Here is a 20,983-nt window from a genome sequence, read left to right on the forward strand (position 1 = left end):
AGCTAGATTCAAAAGGACATTCAAAGTAAAGAAGCCTCATTTAGACTTTAAAAGTACACCTGTACAGCACTGTTTCCATACCTAGAAAGCACCCTAGCACCCAGCAGTTCTGCATGACTGGCCCTCAAATACAATTTAATTCCCCTAACTAAATGCAAAAAGAACCCAGAAAGAAGCAAAATGTTTACTGATAGAAAAAAAAAATATTGTTTTATCAACAGCACAAGTCCTAATTCATATGGATTTTGAGATATTTGTTAATGAGGACTCTTTGGTTATTCAGAGTGTCAGAAAAACTCTTCCAACCCAATTAAGCTAATGCCAAGCATATTTATCAGGACTCACAACAGAAAAACTGTCAGCTTTCTTATTGGAGAAAACCAAGACCTGTTTACAGAAGCATTCTGCACAAATAATGGGTTTTTAAGTGTTTTATTTGTCCATTTGGAATGATTAGTATTTATAATCAACAACATAAATCCACCCCTCAGTGAAAGACCTGACAGCTTGTTATTGCCAAACATATTACAGCCTGCTGAAGGGTGAAGAATTACAGACTTAAAGATGAATAACATTATGTCACCATTAAATCACTTACTCTGTTCATATCAGTTTAATCCTCTAACATTATAAATTAAGATTAGGAAAAAAAATCAGGACTTTCAGTGATAAAATACATTGTGTTTAGTACATAAGTAACAGTACAGTTTATTACACTAGTGCATTAAAAGGTTAAAAAAAATGGACAGCTCCTTTGGATTAACTGCATCGTTGCTGATCTCGCTCTTACACAAAACTGCTTGCAGCCACATGAGCTACCAGGAGGTCTCTAAGAGGTATCCTACTAGGAAAAATACATCACAGCTAAAATAAGTTTACTCTGAGAACTACTTTTCCTATACTTATATTACTTTAATATGAGGACGTAAAATTAGATTCCTTCACATCTGGGAGTTACCTGTGACATCCCTTCTGAAGTCAAGCAAATAATGAACAGATTTGCATTCATACTTCAGCCATCAAATGCAACTGAAGTGGAAAAGTGGCTTTCATTTTCACCCAGTTAAGGAAATAGTTACTTAATCTTTGGGAGTCTTCTACAAGAATTTTAAAGTTTAGTGGTTTGGACCATTTTTCAAGGTTGCTAGCATGTATGAAACTTGCATGAATGAATGATTTATAACGAACCAATAGCAGTATCAGTATAATAGCCAAAAGATAAAACATTTTTAACTTATTAGAGATTGAATTTTGAGATCTCTTCTCCAAAAGCTAATTTGGAAAATAACCTTTATAAAGTTTTTCCAGTAATGATTCGTATTACATTAACTCTGTTAGATGACAACTTTGGAGGCTGAAGTTAACACTTACTGGAATCAGCCTTCAAAATAAAGTGGATCAGAATAATAATCTGTATAAATCCAAGTATACTCCAAATCTGTTTCTCAGGACAGGACAGTGCCTGCTAGACAGCCTCATACAGCTCCTACTGCCCTATCAAGTCTTGTGGAACTGCTTGTCGATTAAATAGGTTGTGAATGTGAAAAGTAGACGGACACAGGAGTCATGTTTCACTACAGCAATAGACATCATCTTCACTCAAATTGATCAACAGCAAGCAAGAAAAATTCAGAAGCCAACTGAATTTGGAATGTATCTGATGAAAATCCAATCCAGTACATCCTTATATTCTCAATGAATCTGTTTTTCTGTAGCACAGTAACTTCAGGGAAAAAAAAAAAACAAACACCCAAAACAAAACAATGACACAACAGCAGAACGGAATCCCTCCTTTCCCAAGGATCTGAAGTTCCCCTCTGAACTTTACTCCGTGAAGCCTAGGAAAAGTTTAAAAACAGACACTATTGTGTCAGTAACACAGCCTAGGACACTAAATTATGTCTGCATTCTCCTGCTGTCACTTATCTACTTACCTTATTAATAGATTGCAAGCTGTCAAGGGCAAAGGCTTTTTTTTTTTTAATTTTATACCAGAATTTGATGGTATCCATATCTCCTCTGTGCTACAGTAATATAATAAGCTAAATAACACTATTATGCTTTAATTATTTTCTGCTCTAAGCTTTAGATTCATCAAAAGTGAGAGATGGTTACCCAAATTTCTAGGAACAAAGGGCCAGTTTTTCCACATGTGATCTGACACAAAAGTAAGCACTCTGCTTGTCAGCATCCATGATGCAGTTTTTATTCTTTGCACCATGCAAAAAAAACTCCACAAAGCTATCATTAACAAACTGCAAGTTACGGTACCTTTTCATCCATTTCAACCTTTTCATTGGAAAGAGGAGGTAGTTTAGAAGTAAGACACTGCCTGATCAGCCATAAGGCACATTTCCATTCCACTGAAAGTATGATCTATTTTTAAGGCTGGCAATGAAAGTTGGAAGAAGTAATCAAATGCATTTGGAGTGCTGTAATGTCTAGCCTCAGACTGTAGCAGCAAAACAGACAAAACATCTTTTTTGGTACTATAGAAAAGCTAGGTACTTCATCTAAATGAAGTTTGAGAATGACATACCTACAAAAGCCACTGGCTCATACGGCTTCCTGGCATTTAATTTTTTCTTTCAGAGTGAAAAAAATGGACACAATCATGTAAGTGTTAAAAATGCAGCTTGAGATGCCTCTGTCTTCTGTTAACTTCTAAAGTTACCTTAAAAGTGAGCTGGGAAGTTAAGATGTTGTTATTAGAAGAGATTTGAATCCATTATTTTGTTTTCATCATTACCTTGAACTAAAATTTATCCCCCAAAATCAAAGGGTAAAACACCCCATAGCAACCAGGGGATAAAGTTACAGTCATGTTGATACCTACTCAAGTAAACCTTTAATAAACAATGACAGAATTCAGATCCCTTGCCAACAGATCAGTCTCAGCATAGCTTTAAGTTGCCCTCAAAGTTTGAAAGCTATTATTCATAGTAATAGAACTGCGTTCTCCAAATGCAGAAGCAACCTCAGCTAGCTTCAACGTGAAAGTTGTCAAACTGTGCAAACTCAAACGAGCGAGTTCCAATAGCAGCCCAGCCGTTACTTGGTTCAGAAATGGTGACATTCTCCCAGAGCGGGTAACCATTTAACAGTCCTGAGGCAGAAGTGCCCTGTTAAAAAAAGAAAAAAAGTTAGCTTTGTAAATCCAGCGACTGTTGACACTGAGCCTACTCACATGGGAGACGAGGCAGAAAGATGTCAAGCCAACTTTCAACTCCATTTCACATATTTTCCATACAGACGCGCTTCTAAATATTGCATAGAATCCTCCACTGCCTATCAGCGCTGTGAAACAGATCTAATGCCTTTACAGTGAATATATAAAAGCCTCATCTTCCCCTAACTCACAGCTTTGCAAACTCAGTGCAGAATCTGAAAGGTAAACTGAATTTCCTCTTCCACTTGTGTCAGGCTCCCTCAAACAGCCCAGCTGTCTTACAGGGATATGATATAGCTGGCACTGATTCTGCAGAATTAGGCAAAAGTGAAAAGGAGAGAGAGATGCGTTTTAGTCATTAAACTGACAGGAAGAGGGACAGCAGAACTTTCAAGTATCATATGTTGCCATTAAAATTAAAAACAGTTTCAGGAAAAGTTACAATTTATCTTGCCAGTGTTCCTCTAAGCAGTATTTAGAAAAAAAGTACGTAAGTTTTCTTGTATTTCTTAATCTGAAAGACAATTAAAGACACATGTAAAAGCAAAGAATGCCTTTCAAGAAGGAGTCAGCATGAGAATTCTTTAAAGAGGGTTCTGCACTTCTGTCATATCTAAGGCATATTTGGTACAAAATACTTTAACAGCACAGATGGAAGTTTGTAGCATCATCATTTTTAAATTACCACCACTGTTTTGTGTTTTAAATGATTTATGTTCATCTTCAGCACCCCATTCAGGTTAGCAAATGTCTTGGGCCATTTTACAGACGGCAATCACTGTTGTAATTGTGGGTGTATAAAAGCCAAAAACTAAACTACATCCTTTTCAATGAATGCCTCAGGTACAAGCATCTCTCTGTCTCCCCATGTGAATGCACAACACACAAAAAACCACCTCTAACACTCACTGACATTTTAGGATGAGGGAAAGACTCAGTGCATAATTTTAAAAGAGAGTTTGCTTCAGCAGAAGACCTCCCCAGCTAGGATTAAAGCTTCCCCACATTTCAGGCCACATTGCAGTTGCAAAGGTTATATCAGGCAAAGGGATTAGGTATTCAAAGGACCTGAAAACTTTTTAGTTACTTGCTCCAATGTCACACCCAGTAAGTGTACAGGTATATTTAGAGTAGAGCTTGGGACTACTTTCCTCACCAAGTGACTATGGCCAAAAGGGGTGGAGCAGGGGGGAAGGAAAAAATGCGCACAGGCTTCTCATTAACTGTAGCCCATTTTTACAGCAACATTACACCCATGCTTTTTCAGTATAGGAAGGAAAGATGACAGCTCATCTGAGTTCCCCAGTCCTTAACCAGCTCCACATACAAGGTCTTAGCATGCAAAGGGAACTGGTGGGAGCCAGATTTGTAAAACAGGCTAGTTTAGTAGTTTACTGACAGTCTTCAGAAAGTCAGTCAGGTCGTGATCTTTTTATTAAACAAAAGATTTGCCTCCCTAACCCTCCTATCTCCAGCTTTCAACTCATCTTTCCAGCTATTTTCTATGCCCTCTCCAGTTTCTCACAATCTCTTTAAAAATATGGGCAGCTGAACTCTGTACGGTATTTTAATATTAATTTAAAATAACAGAGATATTATTTATGTTTTAGATAGGGCAAACTAATGTAAGTACACAGTCAATAGTATGGCATAATATGTATGGCATAGGTTTTTCTAAACCATTTAGGACTGGAAGTTTCATAACTGGTTTTCTAGCTTTTTGCCTGTGTCCTTACCTGAATGTTGAGAGTAAGCGTGTGCCACGCATTATCCCGGACACCAGAAAGTCCTTTCATTAATATCTCTTCTCCAGCTGCAAAACACACTTAAGGTTAGCGAAGTGTTACTTCACCCCTTTGCTGAAACTGATAAATACCAAGCCAGCAAAAGCAAGAAACCTATTTTTCAGAAGTGTTCAGGACTGACATCTGGCCAATTTCAACTGGAGCACAGAAGGCTTAACACACAAACCTGGACTTCACAATATCAGTGCATTCTGCTGTTTTGCCAGGGCTATTTTTCTACCAAAACTTCCAACGCTCTTGGGAATTTGGCCTGCGATAAGGATTCCCTCTGTTAAGAGTATGGGTCCATGAAGTGTGACAGTAGTTATTGCTCTGTTTGTTGTATAGATCTCCTTGTGCATGTACTGGAACTTTTTTAAATGAGAGGGTTTTGAGTTCCCACATCGTGATGTTGCTTAGTTCTAGTCAAAATTTAAGCTAAGGAAAAACTGGGTGTGACTGACACCTGGATGGAAGATCTGAAAAAAATTCAGTAGACAGTTTTAGCTGCAAGTTAATTTAACATTCAGGCTCCCTTCTAGAAAAATAGAAAGATCACTGAAAACAGCTGTAGAGAAAAAAAATTATCATATTGTGTAACAAGTATCTCAGCCTGAAATAATGAGGTGGTTAATCAGAATCCTCTCCTTTCATCTACAAAAAATTATTTTTGACAGCTTGAGAAACTAATTGGGTAATGCTGTTATGTCTTATTAAAATAAAAACTGGAGTCGATCCTAAACATGAGTATGCTTTTATATACAGCTGAAACTTAAGCTGTTATGAAGTTAGACATTGCAGAGTTTTCCTAGGGAGCACTGGTATGTTAAGGGAAGCTAATGTAAAGCCTTCTTTATGCTACCCATCCATGGTAAAAAAAGGAAAGAAAACAAAAAACACACACCCCCCCCACAAAAAGAGTAGAAATGAGAAACTACAGCTACCAAATAAAAGACAAGACTATTTTTAAGGTCCAGTACAGTGTGAAACAGGCCATTATAGGCTGTCTTCATATCAGATATACTGCAGATTTAGAAGTTGTGTACGACCCGTCAGAAACTATTGAAAATTTTGATTTATACTCATGAAGTGATAGCAGAGGCATTTAAACAACAAAACCTGCCACTATTTCAAAGCAAATTAAAAAGAACTTTTAGCTGTTTAAGTATTATGACATAGACTCATGTGCCTGTCAAGTGCTCTATAAACACACACAGAGGAATGTTAGCACTACAAGTAGAACATGCTGTCACTCCACTGAGCTAGACTAACAGTAGAATGCATAATTTGTGGAAAGATAGGCCACTCATCATCATCACCTAAGCCAGATGTATGTACATTGACTTCCACTGCTCTAAAAGACAGACCACTGCGTTTCAAGCAGGATTTTCTTTTCAGGTGTAGTATAAGAATACAGATCAAAGCTTTCTGTAATTAATATTATATCAGAGTATTATGAAAAGGAAAATAATTTACACTTGCTAGTCTAAAATAGGTTTTGTCGGGGGGGGTGGGGGTGGGGGGGGGGGGAATCCAGACAGCTGAGACTGAGAAGTCAACTAGCCAGTAGCCTTCAGATATTCTCTTCACTTACAAAATGTGGCCATCATTAGAGCACAATAGGTTAAATTCATAGTGATGACAACTGAATTACAAAATCTGAGTGTTAGATATTTTTAGCAAGGCTATCAAAATGACACGTCCATATGCCAGCATCCACTTCAGCAAAGAGCTGCTTACCTAGGTCACCAGTGACTCTGTAGGTGCCATCTGCAAAAACCCAGAAGAAAACTCCTTTGGTACGTCGAACATATATCCCACCATTGTCAACCCTTCCTGCAATAAACACGCCCCCATCACGTTGTTTTTCTATGTAGATGTCACAAGTGACCGTCATGTTTACCCTATAAAAGAAGTTTAGAGTTTTAACATGCAAGGAATGGTTTGGGTTTTTTTTTTAAGCAGGCCATAGGTAGAAGAGTATTCCCTATGTAGTACAGCAACTTTTTTGAGGAAAGATTTAGCAATCCTAATAGTGACCTACAGGTGCAACATGCACAGGACCTGTCTAGACTGGTTATTTCCCACCTGAGAGTCCATCGATTTTATTAGGAAAAGCAATTCTTCTCAGAAACCAGCAACATAATGAAGTGTATTGCCAGCAACTGTCAATTAATTATTTAAAAAAGAAGATTAAAAAACCACAAACAGAAGGTTTGCATCTCCACAGAAAGGCTGTCAGGTTTGTAAAATTAAGAAGTGCTTTTAGATAATTAAATCAAATCCAAGACTCAAGGTCATAGCACCACATGTGCTAAAACTTGATCTTCACACCTCTAGGATTTTTATTACAGGCCAAATCTTAAGTAATCCAGACCTCTTGCCCAAAAGCCAAAACAGACTTCTTAAAATGTTCACATAGTTTGAAATTATTTCATTTTCCTGAAGTGATACTTCAGCTCAACGGTAAAGCACCATGGTATAACATACAATGACATCTGTGAAGGAAAATAAAGCAAAGGAATACCATAACAATTAAATGGCACCTAGAAAATTTGCAAAACTTCCCCCACCCCAAATCTGTGCTACAAGCCTCTTAACAATAAAAACTGAAAGCATTCTTTACCTCTATTAACATACACTCAAATTAAAAATCTACATCCCACGTCTGAAATGACTTGCAGTATGGATACAGCCACAATTATTGCATTTTTATGATTGTAGCCACAATGCATATTTAGGAAGTTTCTAATGATCTATAACTATTTACAGAACATGAAAAGACTCCCTACAACATCAGCTCAGCTGATACCTAAGTCATAAAGAGTATTTATTTTAGCAACTCTTCTCCCCACCTCTTACATACTAGTAAGAACAACCTGAGATTTCACTCTAATGTAATACTATTAGAAGTATCAGATTATTGGATATATACTTACTAGGCAAACAAGATTTCTTTCTTGCCTGCCTATGTATTAAACAAGAGATCCCCACAGCTTGCTTAAGCCATTATAAGGAGATTGGAAGCAATGTAAAATGAGTTAAATATTACTATTTTGGGGTTACACCTAGGTTCAATAAAACCAGAGCAAAACACTAACAAATTCAGGAGTAGAAACAAAAAGCTTTTTCAAACACAGGATTAAAAGCCAAACTAAAACCAACTAAATAGTCCTGAAATTTAATCATAATAAATTGCCACTCACTGACAACTGAAGTCAAACATTGTTCCACAGAGAAATTCAATGCAAGATTGCTTCAGTATTTCAATAGCATGCATTAATGGTCGAAAACATCTACCTAGGACAAGATGAGCCTTAAACTGAGGATGAAGCAAAGAAATCAGAGGGCCCGAAATTGTAGATTATCATTATGAAACGTTACAGATCAGTAAAACTTGAATTATCAGCTGAATATTCAGGAAGCAAGCTTGGTTCTGAGAACAAGGTGACAATTCAGAAAGAAATGGAACCAGAATGAAATAATAGGAAGTTTTTAGGAATCTCAGTACGATAATTTAAGAATAAATCCTGTGTAGCAGTTATAGGAATCACTGAATATGATCTACTTAATGAGGGAAAGTTGATTATAGGGGGAATACAAGACTTTGCTTAACAGAGAGCTGCAGAAGAAAACATCTGGTAACTGAAGAATAGCTTCCAGCTACAACATGGTGGTATTCTTCCAGGCTTCAGATCAAAGTGACTCAATCACTTGTCCAGGCCAAAAATTAGAAGCATGAAGAATGTTCTGAAAAAGCATTTGGGGGATCAGTGATCCAACCAAAGTGAAAAAAAAGCTGACAGAATGGCTATTTTAAAGAACATATCAAAAGAATTTAAGCTAGACTTCCTAATAGAATAAAAAGTTTTAAGCATAAAGTTTATTATTACTTATTATTACTAAACCAATTAGTTAACAGGCTCTTTCCCAAATACTTTTTAATTCCAAATAAACATTATGATAAAACATGCTGCCTGTTTCCAAATTATTATCATTGCAACTCCTAGAAAGAATTGCCATCATAAGCATACTCTTATCAAACCAGTAAATCTCAGTTACTTTTACCCAGAAATACAACTGTTTTAAGTAGCAGTTGAATGAAACCTATACAATTCTAGGAACTGCTCAGAAGATGGCAGTCTGCCACAGATATAACTGAATTAGCTCCCAGACTATTTCATTGATACAAGATTGATCAAATCACTAACAACCAAGCAAGACAACTCAAAATTAAGTAATTTAAAGTGAATCAATTTTTTGTCCCATTTAAAAAACGTATTGAAAGTCAGTGCACATTCTGAATTAGAATTTTGACTTGGTCTTTCTAGTACACCAACCCAGGTCCTTTATTCTGAAAACTCAGTTTGAACAAGTATGCTCAGCAGGACATTAAGAAAAAAAAAATTTCCAAGACAGTGCAGCAGTGGGCCAAGCAACCAAGAGATGTGGTGCACTCTCCATCCTTGGATGTTTTTAAGACTCATTTAGACAAGTTGATCTCTTAAGCATTGGCAGTAGCCCTGAGCAAGCCTCAATGACTTTTGGAACTCTCTTTAAGTCATCATTTCTACATGTTTACAGAGAGTATGAATGCAAAAGACCTCTGTCCAAGCAAAATGAGGCTTGACACAGATTAACTGATCATAACTCATGCTGGTAAGAGCATTTCCCCAGTTGTCACTAGAAAAGCGTATTTACATACCACTGAAAATTTCCTATGAGACTGATGGTCTGGTCTGCATCAGAAGCCCAAGTGATGGGTCTCTGAACCACCACCTGGCGGAGTGTGAACACGTGATCTCCTGGGTCAGAAGCATTTACAAAGTATTCAAATACACCTGTCTGATCTGCAAAATTTGGGGCTTCACTGAAAGGTGGATTACCTGTCCAGAAAATAAAACACATGTCAAAACCAAAACATTATTTTTCTTTTGTGTACTCCTCTTTTCAGAGGTTTCCTCTAAAAACATTCTCCAGAATTTTGCCTTACTCTACCAAAGCAGTCTCCAAAACTGAAGTTTTGGAAGTTGCAAACACATCAACAAAGTGGATTACCTTCTTCCCTATCTTCCTTCCAAAAATTAGTTCACTATAGTTATGTGCTATTACCATTTTCATCAGGAAATTTAAAATTGTTAGCAACCACCCAGTTAAGACATACAATTAAATACACCTCATTGCAAGCGAAGTATAGGGGTGTAAGTTATTGGAGAGCAGGTATGAACAAAAAGTAAAACACATATTCAGACTACTTCATGTCGCAAACATTAGAGGATTCACATAATTGTTATTGCCTTTCTATATTAAGGCTGTATCTGTGTGTAAAGTTCTTGGATAAGAGAATTCTGACTTACGAATATTGAAATCATCTTTGTAATTTGAAGGAAAGGGCTGAGGTGGCGGGGGCTCTGGGCAACCACATTTCTGCCCTGTCTTCAGTGTGGTTAAAGTGTAGACTTCATCCACGTTTAGATCTAAAGAAAAACTTCCCTTCCACACCTGGAATTAAAGAAAGCTCAAGCTGCATTAAAAAAAAAACCAAACAACTAAATCACAAAATATCCAAGTTCCTGAATTAAAAGGGATCCTCTGAAGTCCTGATGTAAGAAAAAAAAATCCTGTCTTCTTGCCTCAACATTTCATATCTCCAAGCCACTTTGAAAACTTTCCCCCAGACTCTCCATTATGTCCAGGCAAGCTTGTATATAGCTACTAAAACTGTAGTCAAACAGAGCTAATAAAACGTGCCCTAATTATGCTGGAACCCTGAGTTCCAGCAAAGGGGGAAGAAACACCTGAAATTGCAGAGACTGTAATTAAAACTGATTGACTTACCTTTACAGGATGGAGCTGCTGGAAAAGACTAGAGTTTCCAGATTCAAAACCAAGTCTAGAATGCCACACTTGAAGTGTTTCCACCATATACTACAATGAAACACAATATATCATTAAAGCAACAACAAAAAACCCAAAACAAAAGACACATCAAAAAACCCCTTGAATCTTCACCTTGAGAAATATCAGTCCTCTAAGGGTCTCTAATTTCTGTTATTCTACAGCTGTTGGTCACATTAGAGGCCACCACTCTATTCAGCTAGCCATTACACATGGCTTACATTTTTATAGATTATATGTCAATAAGCCATTGCCCTAACATGCAGTAATGTTGCTTATAAAGACAGAAAGCTTTGCAATCACACATGCAACCTTTAGCTCCTCTATTACCAACAACGGTATCCTTTGATACAAGCGCTCTGTCTAGGAGCAACCAGGCTAAAATAAGCTACTGCTGATTTTGCTTTAATGAGACCTTCAGTTTAGTTGCTCATTCTTTGATATTCACTTTTGAGCAAAGTACTTCACTTACAGATCTCTAAACTTCTGTAATACTATGGCATATCAGCCACATTACAGATTTTAATCATATCCAGCCTCTACAATTTTTTTTAGTTACTGAGATGAACAACAAAGCAAGCAACGTAGAGTTTGGTTTGCATAAGCCATCTGATACTTCCCCACAAAGGGAGCTGTATATCAGAAGTGATGCTCAGCTACTTTTCCTAAGCAAACCTTCTTATTACCAGAAGTATTGTCCAATATATCTTCTCCTAAATAAAAGGAAATTAATGTCACCAAAAATAAAATTCAAAATTAGTAAACATTTCCAGCTTCTGAGAAGCAATCATCCAAATCTGTTAACAAGGATTTGCTCCAGTTTACACTACGAAAGTATTGTTCACATTTCAGAGGAAAATTCAGTCTAGCAAGATTTAAAAAACAAAACAAAACAAAACAAAACACCACCATACAACTGAGAGATTCTCAGAATATCTTTTCACAGGATAGAACACCATAACCTACAATATGCAATCAGCTGCAGTTAATCCCCTGGAAAGGAGCTGACAACTAGAAAGGTCATGGCCATACTGGCTGGTCAAACTACGTCAGCATGTCAGAGCACACAGCCTTGGAATAAATCCTAAAGAAAAAAAATCCAATTGCATTTCGGTTCTGGGGAATTTCTTTTTCAATATACAGAAGATTAGGCTGGGAGATAGTAATTCCACGAACTCATTTATGACATTACATCTCATAGTAAAAGCAGAACTAGAACGACTAAACTTCCCAGTTGTGTAACAGCCTTTAGTGCTGGAGGTAAAGAACTCCGATAATTCTTGCTAACCTGTGATATTGTCTTGCATGTATTTGATTATGGATAGCAATTCATTTTGCAGGACTGACAAAATGTATTCAAGATCTACTTACAAATGACCCTTTGAGGTAGAAAGTTGCTCTCTGAGGTGTCACACTGAAATGAAGCAGTGGAGGCCTGATACATTGAGAGTGATTATGAGTCTGAAGGAAAAAAAAAAAAAATAAACAGAAGGAACATACATTACTGGAATGCATCACATGGCAATCTTAATGAAAAATGTAAGGTATAAATTGAAATTTAAAAAGCAACATACGATCAATTTGCAACTATTTCACTGTTATCTTAATGATAACTGCAATCACACTAGCTTAATAATTTTATTTTGAATAGTGCTAAAAAAAAGGACGTGGTTTAGTTTCCTCCCAGAGTGTCATCAAATTAAAGCTAATTTCTGATACAAAGATGACATATACATCAGTCTCCAGAAAGATTCAACTAGCCATTCAAAGTTTACATAGAAAGAAGACCTCTAGTGGTCTCAATAACAAAGATACAAGCATCAGAGAACACATTCACAGATATTGAACTACATAAATCAAAACAGGTTCTTCATTACAAGACATTTCGTTTATCTTTTCTCGTTCATTGGAATGGCTGATCCACATACCATAGTTTCAATGATGATGGTAAGGTTTCCTAAGCCATCTGTCAGAGCTACAAAACTGCCACCTCCTTCTAAGTGTCCATCTACTTGCAAGTATGACCAGCCTGGTTGAGTAAATTGCGTTGTGTGCGCTGAGACAAAACAGAAAAAAAAAAAAAAAATCAGGAAAAAAAAGAACTAAGTCTTAATAAAAATAATATCATCTGTAGTCTGAATTAAGTTTCTCCCTCATACATGCTTACACAGTAAAAACTTCATTACGAGATGGAAGTAATGGAACTTCCAAAATAAATTCTGCCTACACAAAAAGAAAGATTAAAGAATTATACTAAGGCACAATTAAAAACATCAGCTCTGTGGCAGACAAAACAGTTAAAATGATAGCGATTATTTAGACAGGAAGAAAAAACTATTACACCACTATATAAGTCAATCATGTACATGTAATATGAATATCCATCACAGTTTAGATTTTCCAAAATATCTCTTTTTTTTTTTTTTAATAAGTAAACAGTTGAGCCAGGAAAAGGATAGATGGGCATCTCCACGATGAATAACAAAGTAAGTAAGGTTTTCAGCATATAAGAGTACCAAAGAAGAATATGGCCTAGATCATTAAAATCCTGAGCAACATGGAAACTGGAACAACCGCCCAGTTGTTCTGAACTGTTTATATGACAGTTTGGCCATTTTTTTAATGCTTTTACATACACAGGGAACTAGCAGAAGAATAAAAATGAAGGCGTTTACCTTGTTCTTCCTTTATGGCATTGAATAAGCTACTTGCTACTGTCCTTTACTGAACTAGGACAAGTACAGTAAAATATTACAGGACTATGGACACATGGATTCACTGGCTACTCTGCAGACACTATGTGAAGATATTCCCTTTTCACCATGCACAAGGAACTGCTGACTTACATAAACCAGGACAAGAGTACAGCGGTTCTTTGTTTCATTTTTCTCAAATTGTGAGGTATCAAATGTCTACCTAAGGATTAAAAAAGAAGAGGGAAAGGAACTAGGAAAGCACACTAACCTTTATGGGCACTTCAGAGCAAAATATTTTAATAGTAACAGCTACAAAAAAGGCAGTAGTTTATTCATTTCCACTGTACATAATGGTCAACTATTAATATTTCCCTTGCTATTAGCTCTTTTTGCTTTCTATTGAAATCAGGGTTTTTCCTTCTTTTTTAAAGTATTCAGAAAACTTTGCACAAAACAACTTTAATTCAGTACAAAAAATAATATACATAAAAAACACTAAACCAATAAGGCTTCAGAAAATACAGTTATGCTCTGTATTAGATCACCAAACTTTTAACCACAAACTTTTTACCTGTAATCCAGATAGGAGCTTCTACTTTGTAGTGGCCACTCCATGGCTCTTGCGCTGTCATTAATCCACATCGACCAAAGGGCAACTCTTCATAATAACTAGCCACCAAGTTCCACGCAATGGTTCTGGAAGAAAAACAGGTTTGTCTCCTCCATTCATATGCATATATTAGATTAATTTAGCACAATAATGTATTCTTCTTTTTCTCTCCAGCATACAATGAAAAGAATTTTAAGGTTAACAAAAAAAAAATCTTTCCAGACAAAGGAAAAAAAAGACACAGGAGAGGAAAATAAAACAAATCCATTTCCAGTGTTGAGAACTTCTTACATAACTGATGACACATTCTCTGGCTATATCACCATAAATAGTTGTACATTAAAGGAAATGTGTACTGACGGTTAAAGACTATTTGTGTGTTTCTTTCCTGTTTTGAGGTGAAAGAATTACGTTGTCAAGGTTTATAGCTTTTTGTTGGGGTGTTGGTTTTTTTTTTTTGGTTGGTTGGTTGTTGCTGGTAGGTTGTTTTGGGGGTAGGGGTTTGGGGAAGTAGTTAAGTACCACAAAAAAAAAAAAAAGGTATTTCCTTTATCCTTATAAATAATAAACAGAAAACTCTAACCAGCCATCCTCCAGTAGCTGTTGCTATTTCAAGAAGTTGTCAGGATACTGACAAGGTTAATTACTTCAGATCTTTTGATTGGTCTTCATTGGAAATCTTTTGCTAGAACTTTAAACTTAAGACAGTGTGCCATAAGTATGGAATTACAGCATAATAAAGCAGTTATGTAGAAAGCAAAAGCCAGCATGCTGTTCTGCTATTGCATATAGATGAGTGCAAAGGCCGTTGCCGTAGATTTGTCACGCTATATATGCATTTCAGAAGATATCCTGAAATCCCATGAAAAGGTGTTTATTTTATGAGCAACTCTTGAGTTGTAAACTCAGCTTGCTCATGTTAAAACCTCTTCTGTAGAGTTTCAGACTTAGAAAAGGAATGTAGGGAACTCAAGTTCAAAGCAAATGAGCTTAGCAGAAAGATAAGCTGCCTTTCATCAGGAAGGCTCTGTTTTCAATATAAAAGCCAAGGTAATTTCAATATTGGATATATGGACTTGGAAGTATTAAACAATAATTTTGAAATACTATACATAGGTCTGGCTGTCAGGTTGCTAAACAAATGGGGCATATATAATTACAAAGGGCTTGTCAAAAAGAACAATTGGAAAATAAAGACCCCAAAGTAAGATATTAAAGCATATGAGAGTCAAGAGGCAACCAGAATGGTCAGGAATTCATGTAGGAAATACTCATCTGTTAGAAAATTTCAGCTTGCAGAGAAGGAGACAGAAGATTCATGGCAACCAGGTGACTCAAGAAATTTCCCTTTACAAGTATCTAAGTGCTTTGTGCTGTGCTCCATTTCAAGCATTTCAGACAAAAAGGTTTCTCTTTATTGTTCCAAAATGAAGTTACATAAAAACTAAAACCTTTGAAAAATTTTGCTTACATCTTGATGCCTACATTTTCTTTAATCAGACTTTTATTTTTTTACTTCTTCACTTTCAGATTAGTAGCTGTTGCACTGGAAACATCAAATTATGTTTTCTGTTCTCTTCTAAAACTGCGAGTTATGTAATTTCCCAGTAAATAGAACAGCTTTCTTCCAGATTTCAGTTTGGAAAGAAAATGTGCAGGAAACAATTAGCATATCAAAAGACTACAGCATGTTTTAGAATGGACTCTGAAAAAGGAGTTGTTTGGAAAAACTAGGTAATTACACCCATACCTACTACTTTTAACTGAAGACAAACAACGTGATAAAGACCTTAATAAAAACACAGATAAATTAGCTTTATTGTTATTTTCCTCCAATGTTTTTCACGTTGTTAGTCCTTCTTAAGAACATTCACTTTTTAAGAAATATTATCAGAGTCTCAAAAGCACCTAAACTCATGCATAAAACACTAGATACTGTAGAACAGTAACTCAATAATACTTTAGAACTTGTGGGACGTCTACCCCAGAAAGAGGTAAGGACACTAGACTTCATACCTTACTACACTTGAATTCAGACTGACATTGGAGAGAGTTTCAGTTTACCTGCTATCTTACCATAGCAGTGTTACAGATGTGTTATATAGTACTTTAAACAATTCTTACATATGAAGTTGTGCAAGCAAGCAACAGTGCACAACACTTACGAGGTCATGTTTCCATTCACATAGTTTTGGTTCAGGATTCGAGCCCAGCAGCCTGCACCTACTTCATCATTGAAAGTACTGTAATCTTCTGAGGACCACAGTTTCTTCTTAGTTAATAAGGCATTTGGCACTGTTTTTGTTCCAGGATAGTGAGCCCTGCACAATATTTTAAAAAGAAAGAGCACTTAGCACAACAAGAAATATCAAAGCCTGGAAGTACATACTGCAGCAATGCTTCACCTCGTCCAAACTGAAAATTAATAACAACTTGCTTTGGAATAATACTAATGGAATAGAATAAAATGGAACAAGAGGGTGCTATAATATTCCATTTCTTACTGTATTTGCATCAGTAGATTATTTCTTCTGATACATACCAGCATATAAGTAAACACAGCCTTAAATATATAATGCAATTTCTAAACCTAACCTCTAGAGCTTAAAGCAAAGCCTTATCCTGAAATTGAGCTTGAAGATTTTCGTAGCTGTAGCGTGCTAAATAGAGAAAATACATGCTACCTTGTACTATCTTAAACCATAAATAACTATAAAATCAACAGTAAGACACATTACTAGGCATTATTCTAAAAAACTTAACTGCATGAATGTCTTAGGACCTAAACATGAACTTGGCTAATTTTGCACACCTTTTTAATAAACTCAGGTTTCAAAAAGGCGTGCTAGCTGGACTTACAAAAATCACAGAGCTGTAAACTGAAAATAGTTGAAACATAACGAAAGCTGATTTTATTTCCAAGGTCTTCCTTAGTATGAGGGAGATGCTTTCTCCCAAATGAAGACTGCTGACTGCACTCAGTCACAACATTGATTCACTGTGCCAAATTAGTCTGACAAAAATAAAACCTGTCAAATTACTTGCAGAAAACAGGGTCTGGATTTTCCCCTCATTTAGCACACTCACTGAACATACCAAATAGACACACTAAAATGAAACTGTCAGCATTGGGAAGGCAAGCATAAATATTTCCTTTACTACTAGCCTGAAACTTGGTAAATAGATAAATTTGTGACAGGGAAAACTGATAAGAAATATCAGTTTTTCTAGGGTGACTATTGGGGTTTTTTTTTTTAATTATTTTTCCACCACTGGACAACAGGACATTTCCCAGTGTAGCAGTCTTACATTAACATTAGTGAAGCTATGTATGAAACAGATAGAAGGATATAGCTAAAAATCTGTACTCTGCTGTACAGACTACTGTATACTTCCCCTTTGCCTTGGAAATATGAGTACTGCCTTAATACCAAGCAAAGGTTTTTGTAATGGCATAAAGTGCGTAGCTTGCAAAGACAAGGCAAAGAAGGAATAATTTGTCTTTCTACGCTCCATATGCTGAAGAGCTGTTTCTTAAATATTTAAGAGTCAACATCCATGCTGAATACAACCTGTACTTTACAAAAAGAAAAGCAGGAAGAGGGGAAGCAAGGGGGTGTTACAGAGAACTTTACATAAGATTACCCAGGAACAAGATTATAGAACTCTGATTTACTGTACTAAGACAGAGGGTCGCCTTTAGTTGCATATGAGGGAAGAGAAATAATTCAAGACGTTAAAGACATGAAAGCTATGGAAATAAATTGGAAAAAAACAGGGATGGTAAACAGGATTAAAGTTACAGGGGGAACAAACAGGTCCTAGACGCAGACTCCTTCAGTGTATCTTCATTGCCAGCTTTGCCTCACTTAAAGCCCACACACTTAGAACATCTTGTTTTGTCCCACTGGTATGTAATCAGGTAAAACAGTTTCATCACCAGTTGATAAATGAATAATTTTTCTCAGCTCTTCAATGCAATTTCTATTACTGTTAATTAACACAATTTTCACTGTATTTCCTTTTCACTTACACTGCTATTAACTAACAGGTTTCGTTTTACTTAAATTAGTATCTAAATTAGTCCTTAAAAGTAGGACATGACTACGGAGTGAGTAACTCCTATTCCATGTGATAACTAACTTTTTTTTTAAAAAGTACATCAATCTTTTTTTTAATAGCACTGTAGAGTATATACTTTAAAAAGACCCACCCAAACACATAAAATAAACATTTGCTATCAGATTACAGACAAGGCTTTCACACCCAGTATGTGCTGGATTTGTTGAACTCTATGTGATTTATATTTAAAGAAAACACTAGATCGTGCTACAGCCCTCTTTTAGATATCTTGTGCCACTCTACAGCCTCAACAAATACCACAAGGTGTGTAGCAAAGAACAGGAGATTAGCTGTTTCCAGAACAGCATGCTCTGCTTCTTCGGTAGTAAAAACAATCTTTTTACTTCACTGGAAATAAAAACTCCTACAAAGGAGCAACTATACCTCAATTACTCTCAGAAAATAGTTGGTCCACTCAAGGACCACAACCACCTGGAGAGGCTCAAGTACCCTGATTAACAATGCAGCAAAAACCAGACTCTAACACACATGCCCTTCCTGCTGCCTGAAAAATTGAGTGAGTTTATGCATCATCCTTATAGATGTGATGCTTCAGCAGAAGCAGTAGGATTTTGAATTCCCTGCTCAAAAGAGCAGTCAGACACACTATAACAGAAGACCATTGCAAAGCGAGAGGAAAAAAGTGATGTATATCATGAAATGGGGGAAAGAATGGATCTTAGTGGAGAAAAGGTAACAAAAGGATTAGCAGGAACAGAATTACAACTGAAGTGATGCAGTGATAAGAGGTTTAAAGTTATGTAAGAATAATTTACCAACAGCTACTACGGACAGTGTTTGCATTCTTTAAACCGCTGTCATTTACTTTACAAGTATTTTCATTGTTCCCTCCTTTCAACCTCTCTGGAACCAGCAGACGGTTAGTTCATCATCAGGGCCTCTACCTACTAGAGTGGTAACAAAGTATTTTTAAAATGTTAACTGTTATGAGATTAAGTGTGTTTTATACAGCAGATGATGAACCAATATAACACCAATGGGGGAAAAAAAATCCACAGTTGCCTGTGTGGGGCAGCTAAACTAAATCAGATATATTAGGAGAATAACATTAAGTAAAGCTCTTCTATTTATGGATGGCAAATGCTGCTTTGCACAATTGCCCACAGTGACTTCATTTGGATAACTTAGCTAAAAAACATAAAATTTTGTGTTATTTTTTGCTTTGCATATAGCAATGACCCAGAAGGGAGGAAGGGGAAAATCACAATAGGAATAGCAGGGGCTTCCACCATTTTTCTCTCATGCATCAGTACAAGGCTGTACAAATTAGAAAAAGATCAGCCTATATAGCACCATCACTACAATAAAACTTTGCAGAAAAGCACTACCTGTGAAAACCTCAAAATCTAGTGCTCAAAAACGTCTCTAGAAAATAGAAACTGTCAGCTAACAACACTGTCCTTCCTACCTCTCATTCTGTATCAGCACACAGGCCTGGGACAGTTGGAATTCCCACTGCTACCATGTCATGACTCCGTCATCATGCAGTAATGTCACGACATCAGCTTGTTTTTCTTAGGTTGTTAACTTGGTCTAACAAATTTCTTTAAAAGGCTTGGTTTTCTGCAACGCTACGTTCAGCCAAATATGTGTTTAGAACAGATGTGTTTAAGAACACTAATCCTTCTAACTAAATGACATACTAAATTAATATTAGGTGAAAATGGAAGTTGTTACTCCTAAACTCACTGACACTTTCTACACATTTCCTATTTTCTTATAATTAACAGCAGGAAGAAGGGAGGGAAAATTTTCAACATGTAGAGTCAGAATAGTTTGGTCTCTAACTATATAGCATGCAAAAAATCTAATTGGTTTAACTGTGTTACAGAGAAGTAGCACATCTAAAGCACTCCTATGAGTGGCTGTGGAATTTGCAAGCCCATCCTTGAAAAACGTTGTTTTCAAGACCTACAATATAATTTAAATGTGTTCAAAATGAGTAATACTTGTTTATAATTCATTATACTTAATTTCACTGGTAAAATGGATGCAACCATAATAGCTCTGAAAAGCTGTTTGGAAATATCACTTTATAAAGAGCTTTAGTGACCTGGGTCATTCCTATGCAGATGAACATCTATTAATAGTTTTACAATGTGCCTTCAAGGCTCCATCTAATTTCTAGCCATTACAATATCTTGCAGATGAAGCCTGGATGCAAACAGTGCAAAATAAATCAAAAGCAGCAGCTTTAATCTCCTATCCAGTCTGTCTGATGTGACACCACACAGATCACAAATAACGTTACCAAGTCCAAATTCATTTTATGTACATTCATGTAAAGTCCAGGCTACCTGAAATACTTTTTATAGTTTCAAATAAAAAGGAAAGCCAACAATTTTCCTTTTAAAAGATACCATGATAAGATGTGCACCTGCAAATATCCAGTAGCCAACTAACTATCCATTACACAAGAGAGGGGTATTTCATCTCCCTACTGAGACTGAATCAGAGTGGTGACATAAAACTTATACACGCAAAGAGAGTTAAGCAACTACAGCTTACTGAGATAGTGTAAAAACAGTTGAGCTTCAGGAACTGACTCTGGGTGCATACTTCTAGCTGCCAAAACACCAGAAAGGAAGCATGCTCACTACATTGCGATCATGGTAATTACAGTGGAGTTGCATCTGGTCAGAGTGAGTTCATAATTGCTTTCACTTGTTGGTCCACTCATGAT

At 36.3% G+C, this 20,983-nt stretch overlaps 1 protein-coding gene across 2 annotated transcripts in view; it reads right to left on the bottom strand.

Moving 5' to 3' along the window:
- Nucleotides 1-416: 416 nt before the first annotated feature.
- GALC (galactosylceramidase) overlaps nucleotides 417-20,983 on the bottom strand; it is a 42,769-nt gene continuing 22,202 nt past the window's right edge. For both annotated transcript variants that reach the window (XM_075103661.1, XM_075103662.1), the window contains exons 8-17: nucleotides 16,323-16,478; nucleotides 14,119-14,243; nucleotides 12,780-12,907; nucleotides 12,223-12,312; nucleotides 10,792-10,881; nucleotides 10,311-10,455; nucleotides 9,659-9,839; nucleotides 6,694-6,857; nucleotides 4,906-4,982; nucleotides 417-3,122 (exon numbers count right to left, since the gene is read on the bottom strand). In XM_075103661.1, the coding sequence (XP_074959762.1) occupies nucleotides 2,979-3,122; nucleotides 4,906-4,982; nucleotides 6,694-6,857; nucleotides 9,659-9,839; nucleotides 10,311-10,455; nucleotides 10,792-10,881; nucleotides 12,223-12,312; nucleotides 12,780-12,907; nucleotides 14,119-14,243; nucleotides 16,323-16,478 (1,300 nt within the window). In that variant the 3' untranslated portion in view covers nucleotides 417-2,978. The remainder of the gene's footprint in view (nucleotides 3,123-4,905; nucleotides 4,983-6,693; nucleotides 6,858-9,658; nucleotides 9,840-10,310; nucleotides 10,456-10,791; nucleotides 10,882-12,222; nucleotides 12,313-12,779; nucleotides 12,908-14,118; nucleotides 14,244-16,322; nucleotides 16,479-20,983) is intronic.

This window comes from Phalacrocorax aristotelis, chromosome 9 (assembly GCF_949628215.1).
Source record: "Phalacrocorax aristotelis chromosome 9, bGulAri2.1, whole genome shotgun sequence".
Classification (NCBI taxonomy): domain Eukaryota; kingdom Metazoa; phylum Chordata; class Aves; order Suliformes; family Phalacrocoracidae; genus Phalacrocorax; species Phalacrocorax aristotelis.